Consider the following 12,957-nt stretch of genomic DNA (forward strand, 5'->3'; position numbering starts at 1 on the left):
CTGGAACCGACAGTCGGATCCAGATGAAATTCAAACGTTTTGTATAGAACCATAAAAAACAATCATTCTTCCCTAGTCGGTCGGCTAATACAAATCTCGTTTGTTTTACACTATTTTGACCCGAGCAAATGTCCAATAAATTCCAGATCGGCACAATCTACAATGACCTTAAGGCTGCTTTCATCTCTGTGAACTAGAGATGGTCGGATCTCGGGTATTTTACCCGATACCCGACCCGTACCCGTACCCGACGGGTTTTTGGTCGGGTACGGGTAAATATTTTTATTTTTAATCGGGTACGGGTAAAAAATGTTACTGCTCACTCGGGTACGGGTCGGGTACGGGTAAAAAAATTTACTGCTCACTCGGGTACGGGTCGGGTACGGGTAAAAAAATTTACTGCTCACTCGGGTACGGGTCGGGTACGGGTAATTTTTTTTTCTGATCGATTATCCGACCATTTGTACTTCACATAAATATGTTTACACGCTGACGAGAATTTTTTTTTGCAAAACAGTTCTTCCGAAAAATAAACAATTTGATTCAAGGGGTTTTGACATTCGCGCCTAGGACCAGACCTGACAACTGGCATCTTTTTCCAGAAAAAAATTTCTTTTCTTCATTAAAAGAAACGATCACATCATAGTTACGTGAAATGTTATGTGAATATTTTCCACCCTACTTTTTTATAACATATTTAATAAGACACACTGCCTTAGCTCTAAGATGTTGCGGTCAGACCCTACTTTTCACGTAGGTTTTAATGGATGTTTTTAAAGCTGTTTAATGCACAATCCAGTAAAAATTATTTGATTCATATATAAAATGTAGTGTAGTATTCATATCACATTCAGATACCAGATACTGTTATTTTAAATATTGGTTGGAGATTTTCTCAAATTTTCATATAAATAATTAGGATTCTAACCATAAAAACATGAACATTTATTTCAGAATATCTGCATAGAAGTTCTTCTTATTCTTCACTTCTGGGTGGTGTCATCTCACTTGAAATGACACCGATTGATGGCACAGCAAGTTAGGCTATATTGCCAGTTAATTTTCATTTCTTTTCACTGGACTACAAATGAAAATCGCGATGCGTGACAACGTGGAGTCACAAAAAACAGGTGAAAATCTTTTCTCGCGAAATACTCAAATTTTCACCGTGTTCACTCGTTGGGGGTTCTACCAGAGACGGCAGAGAAGTTCAATGGCTGTAAAAACCACCAGCTACCGTTAACATCGTGGATGTGGGTTTGTGAGGTTTACAAAACGGGCATAGTTGACAGATTAATTTAAATCAAAATCATAATTCATTGTGCTTTGTAGTAAAAAATTGTAACCAAAAAAAATTCGCACGAATGTTCAAACTCCTTACACTTGAAGGACTCACTATTCACCATTTTCAAAATTGAATTTCATTCATTTTCGTCACGTATGATATTCAATTAGACATTTGGAACCATTTTACGTGATTTTTCAAGTGATTCGAATGTAAATTTTTATTTGTGTGTCAAGATAATGAGCACGCTTACTTGTGGGTCTAAAGAATTGGATCAAAAGTCGCACTGTTTCGTACAAACCATACCTACCCAAAATTGAATACAACGGGTATTACGACATTTTGCGTAAATATGTTTCTCGAAAAATTTGAGTAGATATTACTCCTTTATGTTGACATTTGTAAATGAGTATAAAGTACCAAAGACATTGGAAATCTATTCATGCTTCACAGTGTATTTATATGTTTAAATGTAAACTGTTCACTGTCATGTACCCTGGCGATATTTCCTCGTCGACCGTTACTGTCATATCCCCCGCACTATGGATGACAGAGAGAGAAGATACCGAAAGAAACAAACTTGTTCTTTTATTCCACATGTAACCATTCGCTAATAAAGACACAGTTAATCTATTCGTGTGTAATTTTCTTATCGTCGCGTGTTCCGAAGTTCTTTCCTCGAGTTGTTTATTGTTCGCCTGTCCCTGCGTAACCTGTTTCGTTGTCCCACAGGTTATGGGCCCAGAAGCTGATAGAGAAGTTTTAACGCGTCGTGCTTTTGTGACCACGCTATCGAATGTGTAGGCATTCTAACCTCTACTTGGAGCTGGTTCTTGAATCGACGGAACAGTCGTCTTAACAATCGGATTTCGGCTCGGTTGGTGGTAAAAGCCATATCGTTGAAATATACTTTCAGTGCAGGTGAAATTTTGAGTATGGTTGGAAGCCAAACCGATAACGAGAATGTCAGATAACAAGTTTCTTTTCGCACGACTGTCTAATCAAAATTACCAGACATGGAAACTTCGTATGGAAATGCTCCTGAAACGGGAAGGTTTTTGGTATGTTGTAGTGAATCCCAAACCGGAACCTGTGACCGCAGATTGGAATAGAATGGACCAGAAGTGTCACGCAACACTTGTTCTTTACCTAGAGGATGGTCAGTTAAATCTGGTTAAAGATGCGGAATCGGCAAAAGATGCGTGGGAGAAAGTTAAAATTTACCACGAAAAGGCAACAATAACATCTAGAGTTTCATTGTTAAAGAAAATTTGTAGCCTGAATTTATATGAAAGCGGTGATGTTGAAAAACACTTAGTTGAGCTTGAAGAACTATTCGATCGTCTAACATGTGCCGGACAAGCCTTGGAAGACCCGCTGAAAATCGCTATGATGCTAAGAAGCTTGCCGGAATCGTACAGCAACCTGGTAACCGCCCTTGAGAACCGAGCGGAGGCTGATTTAACATTGCCGTTCATAAAACAAAGAGTGTTGGATGAATATCAACGAAGATCGGAACGATGCACTGATCCGGGAGAAAAAGTCCTAAAAGCGCAGTTCAAAGGAAAGAATAAAAGATTGTGTTATCACTGTCAAAAACCCGGACACTTTCGGAAGGATTGCCGATTATTGAAACAGCAGCAATCAAAGAAAAGTGATGAAGTTTCAAAAGGTGGTAAGCAAGAAAAGAAAAAAGGTGATGAAAAGAAGGATGCTGATAAAGATACACAGTTGTGTTTTTCGGCTGCCAGTGTCCGTAATCGCAGTTGCTGGTATATTGACAGTGGTTGTTCCAGCCACATGTCAAATGATCGTTCGTTCTTCATAAAGCTGGATGCAGAAGTCAGAACGGAAGTGGTTCTGGCAGACGGTTCTACAACAAAATCCGATGGAATCGGTGATGGATACGTGAACTGTGTGAATAGTGCCGGAAATGTGAAGAAAATCCTGTTTAAGGATGTATTGTACATTCCAAAGTTGGACAGTGCTTTATTGTCAGTGCGGAAACTGACACAAAGAGGATTAAAAGTGAATTTCGCTGGTTCCCACTGTGATATTGTAAGTGCTTGTGGCGAAAAAGTGGCTCTCGGTGAACTATACGGAAATTTGTTCGTATTGAAGACGGTGGAATACGTGAAGCTAACTAAGCAGATTGGACACTTGCCGAATTGCCAGCATACATGGCATCGGCGTTTCGGGCATCGTGATCCGGCTGCTGTGGAACAAATGGCAAAGAAGCAGCTTGGGATCGGATTGCAGTTAAACGATTGCGGTTTGAGACAAGTATGTGAACACTGTCTCGCAGGTAAATCCTCTCGTATTCCATTTCCTCGCACCTCTGATAGCAAAACCAGCAGTATTCTTGAGCTGATTCATACTGATGTTTGTGGTCCAATGTCGACTATAACACCCGGCGGAGCCCGATATTTGATGTCCTTGATCGACGATTTTAGCAGATTCACGATTGTATGCTTGCTTCGTCATAAATCTGATGCAGTCAGTTGCATTAAGCGATTTGTTGCCGAAATGAAGACAAAATAAGATAAAGTACCTTGTGTTATCCGTTCTGACGGCGGCGGGGAGTATGTTAACGCAGAGCTCAAGTCATTCTATGAGAAAGAAGGAATAAAATCTCAATTAACAGCGCCATACTCTCCACAGCAGAATGGGGTCGCCGAGCGAAAGAATCGCTCGTTGCAAGAAATGGCAACGTGCATGCTAGCTGATGCAAGGCTTGATAAAAAATTTTGGGGTGAAGCTGTTGTGACTGCTGCCTATCTTCAGAATAGGCTCCCCTCTCGTTCGATTGATAGAACGCCGTATGAAAAATGGTTCTTGAAAAAACCAATTTTGAGTCATCTGCGAATTTTCGGAAGTACTGCTTATGTGCATATAAATGACAAGAAAAGATTAAAATTTGACAATAAGGCGGTGAAACTCACTTTTGTTGGTTATTGTGAAGGCCGCAAGGCATATCGTTTTCTTAATCCGGTAAACAATACAATAGTGATAAGTCGAGATGTTCGTTTTATCGAATTAAACAATGGCTCGCTTAATGCAATATCCGATGCACATTCAACCGTAGATACTATAGGTGATGATACATGGTATAAGTGTGAATATGCAACGCAGGAGGAGAATAATGGTGTTGTAGACCAACAACAAAATGAGACGTTAGACGCCGTCGACGATTCTGACGATGATTTCTTGGGATACGAGCAATTAGATTCGTCAGGTGATATCAACATTGAGCAGGAAACTGAACGAGTTGGACAACGAGAGCAAAGAAGCACAAAAGGTCTTCTACCAGTAAGATTGCAAGATTATGTGATAGACATTGCGAAGGTGGTTCAGCAGGAGCCGGTTAGCTACGATGAAGCTATTCGAGGATCGGAACAAGATTTATGGCAGGAAGCCATGACAGAAGAGTATAATTCACTTATGAAGAACAATACCTGGACTCTTGTGGAGCTACCCATCGGTCGCAAACCAATTGGTTGCAAATGGGTATACAAACGTAAGGAGGACGCTCATGGAAAGGTTTCGAAGTTTAAAGCGCGCCTTGTTGCACAAGGTTTCAGCCAGCAACCAGGCATAGATTATGACACCGTTTTCGCACCAGTTGCAACACTGACTACTTTCAGAATCTTGTTAACAGTTGCGGGTTATAAACGCATGACTGTACGGCACCTGGATGTCAAAAGTGCCTACCTTCATGGGCGTTTACAAGAGGAATTATTTATGCAGCAGCCGAAAGGTTTTGTAATCCCTGGAAAGGAACACCTCGTTTGTAAACTTCAGCGCAGTTTGTATGGCTTGAAGCAAGGAGCTAAGATATGGAACGATACCATATGTGCAATTCTTGGAAAACTGGGTTTCAAACAAGGCAAAGCGGATCCGTGTTTATTTAGCAAGAAATTGTCGACTGGTGAAATGGTTTACATCCTGATTTATGTTGATGACATGATAGTTGCGAGTGTTTACAAAGCCGAAGTCGATAATGTTGAAAAATCGCTAATGAACAGTATCAGTTTGACTTCTCTTGGGGACATTTCATATTTCCTCGGGATTCGCGTCACAAAAGACAACGACGGTATCTACGCTTTAGATCAACACTCTTACATTACGAAGGTAGCAATACGATACGGGCTTGATAAAGCGAAAGGATCTAAAATACCGTTAGATGTTGGATATTATCGAAATCGTGAAGGTAGCAAATTACTTACGGATAACAGTGAATACCGCAGTTTAGTCGGAGCTTTATTGTATGTGTCGATTAATACCCGGCCGGATGTGGCAGTATCTGTGTCAATCTTGAGCAGAAAGATAAGCCAGCCATCGGAAGCCGATTGGACAGAGCTAAAACGAGTCGTTCGTTATTTGCTGTGGGCTAGTGATTATAAATTGAAACTTTTAGTAAATAGACAGCAGAGGATGATGCTAGTTGGTTACAGCGATGCAGACTGGAGTGGTGATCCTACTGATCGGAAGTCAGTGACTGGCTACGTGTTTCAGTTGGGCCAAGCAACAGTGTGCTGGACGAGTCGTAAGCAGTCTGTGATATCTTTATCAAGCATGGAAGCAGAGTACATTGCTCTCTCAGAGGCATGTAAAGAGACCGTTTGGCTACGAAGGCTTTTGGATGAAATGGACCTTAAACAGGAAGGACCGACTACAATCTACGAAGACAATAATAGTTGTGTTGAGTTTGCTGGAATGGATCGTCAGTCCAGGCGTTCGAAACACATAGACACTCGAATGTTCTATGCCAGAGATCTTTGTGAGAAAAATGTTGTATTGTTGCGTTATCGTTCATCGGAATTCATGATTGCCGATGTATTGACTAAGCCTCTCGGAGCACAAAAATTGAAACAGTTCGTGGAGATGCTGTGTTTAACCGATAGCGTAAATTGAAAGCAGAGTTGAAAATATCGAGGAGGAGTGTTCACTGTCATGTACCCTGGCGATATTTCCTCGTCGACCGTTACTGTCATATCCCCCGCACTATGGATGACAGAGAGAGAAGATACCGAAAGAAACAAACTTGTTCTTTTATTCCACATGTAACCATTCGCTAATAAAGACACAGTTAATCTATTCGTGTGTAATTTTCTTATCGTCGCGTGTTCCGAAGTTCTTTCCTCGAGTTGTTTATTGTTCGCCTGTCCCTGCGTAACCTGTTTCGTTGTCCCACATAAACAAGCATTTTTATATATTTTACTTACCAACTAGAGCCTAATACGGCTCGCTATCTAAAAAACATTATTTTCTTCATCCTGAATTTTGGTAAAATTTTTACTACTCATTCGGGTCGGGTACGGGTACAGGTAATTTTTAATCGGGTACGGGTAAAATTTATTATTTTTTGTCCGGTACGGGTCGGGTACGGGTAATTTTTTTATTGTTGATCGGGTACGGGTAATTTTTTTAATATTTAATCGGGTACGGGTAAATTTTTTTGCTGACCACTCGGGTACGGGTCGGGTTCGGGTATAGGAATTTCTATACCCGACCATCTCTACTGTGAACCACTAGATTTTGCTAACCAAGCTGAGCAAACTAGGATACACGACCAAATCCGACCATATCTCGTTAAACGTAAAGTTGTCGTACAAATTGGAAATACTGTATCTGAATCCTTTGCAAGCATCTCAGGAGTTCCTCAGGGAAGTACTCCAGGATCACTTCTTTTTTCGTTGTTTGTGAACGATGCTTTATTTGTCTTAAGGCATGGTGGTAAATTATTTTTTGTTGACGATTTGAAAATATTTCTCGTTATTCGCAAAGCATCTGATTGTCGTGAATTGTAACATCTTGTTAATTTGTTTTACGAACGGTGTGTAAGAGACAAAATGAATCTCTGTGTTTCGAAATGTTCCTTGTCATTAGCTATCATCGTACGAGAAGCATGTTTAGCTTTAATTACACCGTCGCTGGCACTCAGCTGCAACGCGTTGATCACATCAAAGATCTAGGTGTCATTTTGGATGAAAAACTAACGTACACTCATCTTTTAGCAATGATTGACAAAGCAAATCGTTTACTTGGATTTATATTAAAAATCTCGAGTGAATTTCATGACCCACTTTGTTTAAAATCGCTATATTGTTCATCGGTTCGTTCACAGCTAGAATTTTCGAATGCTATTTGGTGTCCATACAACAAATGGATGCAAAGGCTGGAAGCTGTGAAACGTAAATTCGAGCGTTATGCTTTACGGGAACTACCGTGGAGTAACCCACCATATGAAGATCGTTGTCAACTATTGGGACATAAATCTTTAGCAGATCGTCGACGTGCTTCACAAGCCACTTTTGTATCTAAGCTACTACTGGCTGAGTATGATGTTTCGGATCTTCTATCACAAATTAACCTGTATGTTCCAGCACGTGCTCTTCAGTCTCGATCATTACTGCACACTGATCTGCGCAATACCAACTGCTGTACGCGTCAGAAAATAATGAGACTCTAACATTTTTAATTTTATTAATTAATAAATACAACCTGTATTAACATAAAATGTTCGTAGAAGATTAAGCTTCGTCTTCACTCCATATGACCTCCGCCTCTAGACGACGCCTAAAGCTTTTGCAAACCTTGACAATATAATCTGATGACATTTCTCTCCAATGCATTGTAATGAAGGTCCGTAGAGAGATCAAATTCGAGTGAGGATGTTCACATACACGGGCTTCAATATTCGCCCATACACTGAAATCCAGAGAATTTATGTGAGGCGAGATAGGTGACCACATATGTTTAGACAAAAATTGAAGCATGTTGTTCCTTAACCATATTTGTGTTTTCTTCGACGTGTGGGCTGGGGCCTCATATTGCTGGAACACAATATTTACGTCCTTGTCGTAGGAAAACGTAATCCAAGGCAAAACATGATCCTTAAGAATGCCTATGTACACATCTTCACATTCAGGCCTTCTTGGATAAAAGCGGTCCATTTTTGGCCATCGGAAGCAATTAATCCAAACACCATCGCCCCTGCACACATTCACATTTCGGACCAAGCATCTAGTCCGAGATGTGAATGTGAACTTTGAACTTACGTACCAATTGGGGCGACTGTTGGACACGATATCGACAGTAAACAGCTTCTCATCCGTAAATAGAATGGCGGTGGTCCTCTTCTTAAGATTACTAAGCAGTTTCTTGCTTCGCTCCACTCTTGATGCTTTAATTCTGTAAGTAATCAAATATTTTTTCATACAGACCTTTGAAAAACTTTTATCTATCTGCAGGCTGAAAATGGCTGGAAAATTCGGAGGATTTTCCGATTCTTATCAAAAATAGCTCTGAAAAATGAGTGTTTTTGTGATCTTTCACAATTATTTGGAAAAATAATGCGATGACATAACGATTTCTTTAAATAAACCTTACATTCAGACACATTTTTGGAAAAGCTTTTCATGCTTTTCATGGAAAATCAATGAATTTCATATAACCGATGTTATTGTATTTTGACGGTTTAGAAGTACTAAATGATATACAAATTATTTTGCAACGATGCTAATTCAATTTATAATCAGAATGATGTTAGTTTTGTGAAGTTTTCTATGTTTTCCACAAAACAAGATCAATTTTTCAATGAACTGACGAAAATCCGCTTCAGTTTGGATGTGTAATAATTGTGAAAGATAACAAAAAAACTCATTTTTCTGAGCTATTTTTCATATCCTCATATCCTCTGAATTTTTTAGCCATCTTTGTCCTGCAGATAGATGAAAGTTTTTCAAAGATCTGTATGTTTTTGGTTTTGGCAAATTTTTCAAAATTTTCATCGAAAATTTCGTAAAACCACCCGCACGCATGGTACTTGGACGATGGCCTTGAAGGACCATACGACCATTCATTTAAATCTTAGTTTGTAAAAATCGGTTACGCCATCTATGAGAAGTAATTGTATACTAATATTAGCAACGCAATACAAACATAAGAAAAATATAAAACTAATTTGAGTCTTCGTGGATCTACAATATTGAAAAACAAAAATAAATGCATTGTAACACTGGTACATTTAGGTGTTTCCATTTCACGCAGCACGAAGCACATTGCGCAAAACTAAAAGATACAGACCGCCAAGTGACGCTTTTACGCCCACCATATTTTTTTTTGACCACCCACAAGTACCCACTGGATAGCAGTTCCGACGGTTGGCGCCATGACGTCACTCAATGAGTACACACTCATCGGTATCGATGTACAGAAATATTCACTTGTATTTCACTTTCTCCGAAATTGGTCTGCACACCTATTACGATCGGTCACAGCTGGGCTAGACAGGTCCGCACAGACAACCACAACCGTTGCATAAAACTCACACGAGTGATCTCCACTACCACCGCGTCTGAGCTGCGTCCGCACGCTGGTGGCACCGATCCGCGAACAAAGCCGTTTCACGCGTATAAGCCGAAACCATAGAGCTTGGTTGTAAATTCGGCATCTTACTTCAAATTTTATGAATCTCTGGGGCAAACGGGTGCACGTGGTTCACAATAGGTTGGAAACCGTAACCGTTCGTTGTTTTGCTTGCCTCTCCGGTATTCCTCGAAAAAACAACTATCTTGGGAGAGTGGGTACTCGACTTACCCTCGTATATACCTCTGAAAGCTTGTTTGGCGCCGTCTTCGGCAACGGAACTGCAGTCTGGCAACAAGCGGCAGCTGCAAACCTAGGAAAGGCGTGAATTCAATTTTTTGTTTTAATTTGTAGTTCGAAACACAGATCAGTGATAGTGATATGTGCGGTGCTTTCAGTGAGCAAAAGCAAGGAGAATGACGAGGGTTCGCGTGGAAGTTTTAGTCCTCGTTCTAATTATAGCGCACAGTTGCCATTCTATTACTACTAACAGTAAGAAAGTAGTGAACTCCAGTGGGAACGCTAGAGATACGCAAAGGTCAGTTAAAAGCTTCAGAGTTATAGCGAAAAATAACGTTTGTGATTGTGTGTTTCCACAGTGTAACATTTTCCTCTAATGGAGAAGATCAGCTAATATTTCGGGATCCAACTTTTCCACCTCCGAGCGGTGATGCCAGAACCATACAAAATCCTAACAGAAGAGCCGATTACGAAAATGGTGCCGACGAGTTCTTCGAACGAGGTTGGATGCCGTTACACAGCTACCGTTTCGATGGAGATGGAGGGAGCAAAATATCAGATCAACAACCTCAGGAAAACGTTCATCGACCAGCTGTACGGATAGAGCCCCCAAATCGGATGACAAAGTTTTTACGATTCTCCGAATCGGATATAATGCAAACACCGATGAATGATCAAGAAGTGTTGTCCATAAGTGAAAATGTGATCAAATCAAATGAAGATACGTCTGAAGAAGAATACGAAGAGGACTCTAGCAGTTTGCAAGCTAGTGATGAGCATGAACCTTCCCCACTGGCGGTCAATCTGACACATGCCTTTCCAAGAATGTTGAAGTTTGAGGAGTCTGATCGAATGGAAATGGGAACGAGAATGCCAAGTGTGTTGAAATTTTCCGATGATAGCACAAAAAGGGAAATGTCCAACGTAGACTCCCAACAACCAGCAAACTATGAAGTATACGTAATTGAGAATCTTATGAAAAATACAACTGGTTCATTGCGGTTTGATAATCCAGTTATGAATAATGCATCAGCTTCTAGTGATGAGTTTTCAAATTCGCCCAGAAACTCTAGTAGGTTCTTTCGATTCGAGGAACAGGATCGACCAAGAGTGGAAAAGAGTCCGGTCGTTTTGAAATTTCAGGACAACAATCCTCAGCAAGCCAATTTCAAATTCCCGAATAGTGATGTGTCGCGAGCAGGAGAAATGCACTATTATACCGATACCCCAATTAAATTTCATGATACCGACAGCAGACCACAAACACTTCCATCCAGTCAAATGCGCTTCGAGGATAATGATTCTGGACCTTTAAAGTTTGCCGCTGATAGTCCTACAAGCTCCCAGGCGGAGTCTGATCAGTTTTATACCGTAAAGGCAACTTATCAGATTGGCAATTGGAATTCTGCCGCTGCCATTACACCTCCTACGCTGCCAGCAACAAGCTACAGGCCGAAACAGAAAAAGCCGAAAATTTACAATCCCAATTTACTGGATATTCGTAAGCAAGATGGATTCAATTATCAATCGCCTTCTGAATATGACAACTTCCTTCAAAGTGCTCAACAAGCTCAACCTGTCCTAATGAATTACCAGTCTAATTCTCAAATTCCTTCAACATCTGAAGGCTTGCCTAATAATAACCCCTATTACCCAACCCAAGGAACTCCTTACCCTCCGTTTAGTCAAAACAATTACTACATCCAGGACTACCTATCCAACTATCCGTATGCAGTGACGAACCCAAATCAGCAACCATTAGCCGATAGTTCTGCACTTTATCCCTCTCTGTATCCTCAGCATCCAAATGTACCGACAAATCTCATTAATGGAGGACAAACCGACAGTCCTGTGAGTGCCCAAAGTATTTTCGGGTTCCTGCAGAGCATTTTTAATTTTGCTCCCGGAACATTCAATAGCTTTCAGTCCCTAGGCCAAACTGGTAACGTCGCTTCGGCAGACTCCCAGCAGTCCAATGCTGGACAGAGTTCCCCTATTATGGCGGTTAGCACACAGTTGCGAAAAGCATTAGATAACATCGCTGGGAATGATGAACTTCAGTGTGTCCCAAAACTCATCTGTATGATGTCGCGAAGATCAAGTGGACAAGGTTTCAGTACCTACGTCAATCGTGGATTGTTAAGCACGTGAGTAATGATCTACCGTATTCGAAGGAAAACCATAATCAAGTATGAATAATTACAGGGTTCTCAGTGCCGTTCCCGATAGTTCACCGTGGTTGAAATTCTCACGTGCCGCCCTGCTTGGATATGGCATCGGAGCCAACAGTTGCGACATATACTATCCGAAATGTCCGAAGGACGAGTCGGAGATAATCTACTATCTGAACAATCATCGTGGAGGCTTCTTTCGCTTCTTCAATGATGCTACTAACAACGCGAACAGTGGTTGACGATCGTGCCAATTTCAGACAGTCGCTGGACAAACACAATTGTATGATAGAACAGGAGAATGTGTGATTATTTATTGCTAGTTTGTAGATTAAATAAAATAAATTGATTTATCAACTAACCCAATGAAACTTTATCGAATCAAGTCTTTTCATTTTACAGCTAAATGTTATCCGAACTAGTGCTAGAACCGATTTCTTCAAACATGCGAAATGCTGAAATCCAATTCGCTGAAACTCAACAATACTAACCTTTATACATGTACTATTATCGCTGAATCGTGCGGTCTTCGCAAAACACGACCATACTTGTGACCGCATCGATTGTTGTTTGCACTGATGAACGCATCTCGCCGTAGCGATTATTTAACCTGACTGGAAAGGCCACCCACACGATAGTCCTTCGCTCGCCGATCGGTTACATCGATGTTAGAGCGATTCATAGTTTACTTTCTCAACCAGCTGAGATGAGAAAAAAATTGAAGGAAATAAATTATCACAGTTATTTAGGGGTTAGCCACAGGACAAATAACCGTTTTTAGTTTTCTTCACGTTTCGTCTTAGTTTATGTTGCACTGTTATGCCACCTAGCAGTTCAACACAAACCGCTAAGCAGTCGTAAAGTTTATAGAATACTTTTTTGTTTTAAAGT

General features: G+C 40.6%; 1 protein-coding gene and 1 long non-coding RNA gene across 2 annotated transcripts; one reads left to right on the forward strand and one right to left on the reverse strand.

Moving 5' to 3' along the window:
• Positions 1-7,754: 7,754 nt before the first annotated feature.
• Positions 7,755-12,698, reverse strand: LOC131438936 (uncharacterized). Its single transcript, XR_009231014.1, has 3 exons — positions 12,558-12,698; positions 8,351-8,479; positions 7,755-7,996 (listed from the first exon to the last, which is right to left on the reverse strand). It is a non-coding gene; the product is annotated as an uncharacterized LOC131438936 (long non-coding RNA).
• LOC131438935 (uncharacterized) lies at positions 9,937-12,423 on the forward strand. Its single transcript, XM_058609340.1, has 3 exons — positions 9,937-10,193; positions 10,255-12,042; positions 12,101-12,423. Exons 1-3 carry the CDS (start codon positions 10,072-10,074, stop codon positions 12,306-12,308), a joined length of 2,118 nt encoding a protein of 705 aa, XP_058465323.1. The 5' UTR covers positions 9,937-10,071; the 3' UTR covers positions 12,309-12,423.
• Positions 12,699-12,957: the final 259 nt, after the last annotated feature.

This window comes from Malaya genurostris, chromosome 3 (genome assembly GCF_030247185.1).
Source record: "Malaya genurostris strain Urasoe2022 chromosome 3, Malgen_1.1, whole genome shotgun sequence".
NCBI classification, from domain to species: domain Eukaryota; kingdom Metazoa; phylum Arthropoda; class Insecta; order Diptera; family Culicidae; genus Malaya; species Malaya genurostris.

What these genes read in the sequence shown, in the direction of transcription:
- LOC131438935 (XM_058609340.1), top strand. Translation starts at nt 10,072, where the DNA reads ATGACGAGGGTTCGCGTGGAAGTTTTAGTCCTCGTTCTAATTATAGCG. An exon ending in AACGCTAGAGATACGCAAAG is followed by an intron (nt 10,194 to 10,254) that starts GTCAGTTAAAAG and finishes GTGTTTCCACAG; the next exon opens with TGTAACATTTTCCTCTAATG. An exon ending in AATCGTGGATTGTTAAGCAC is followed by an intron (nt 12,043 to 12,100) that starts GTGAGTAATGAT and finishes GAATAATTACAG; the next exon opens with GGTTCTCAGTGCCGTTCCCG.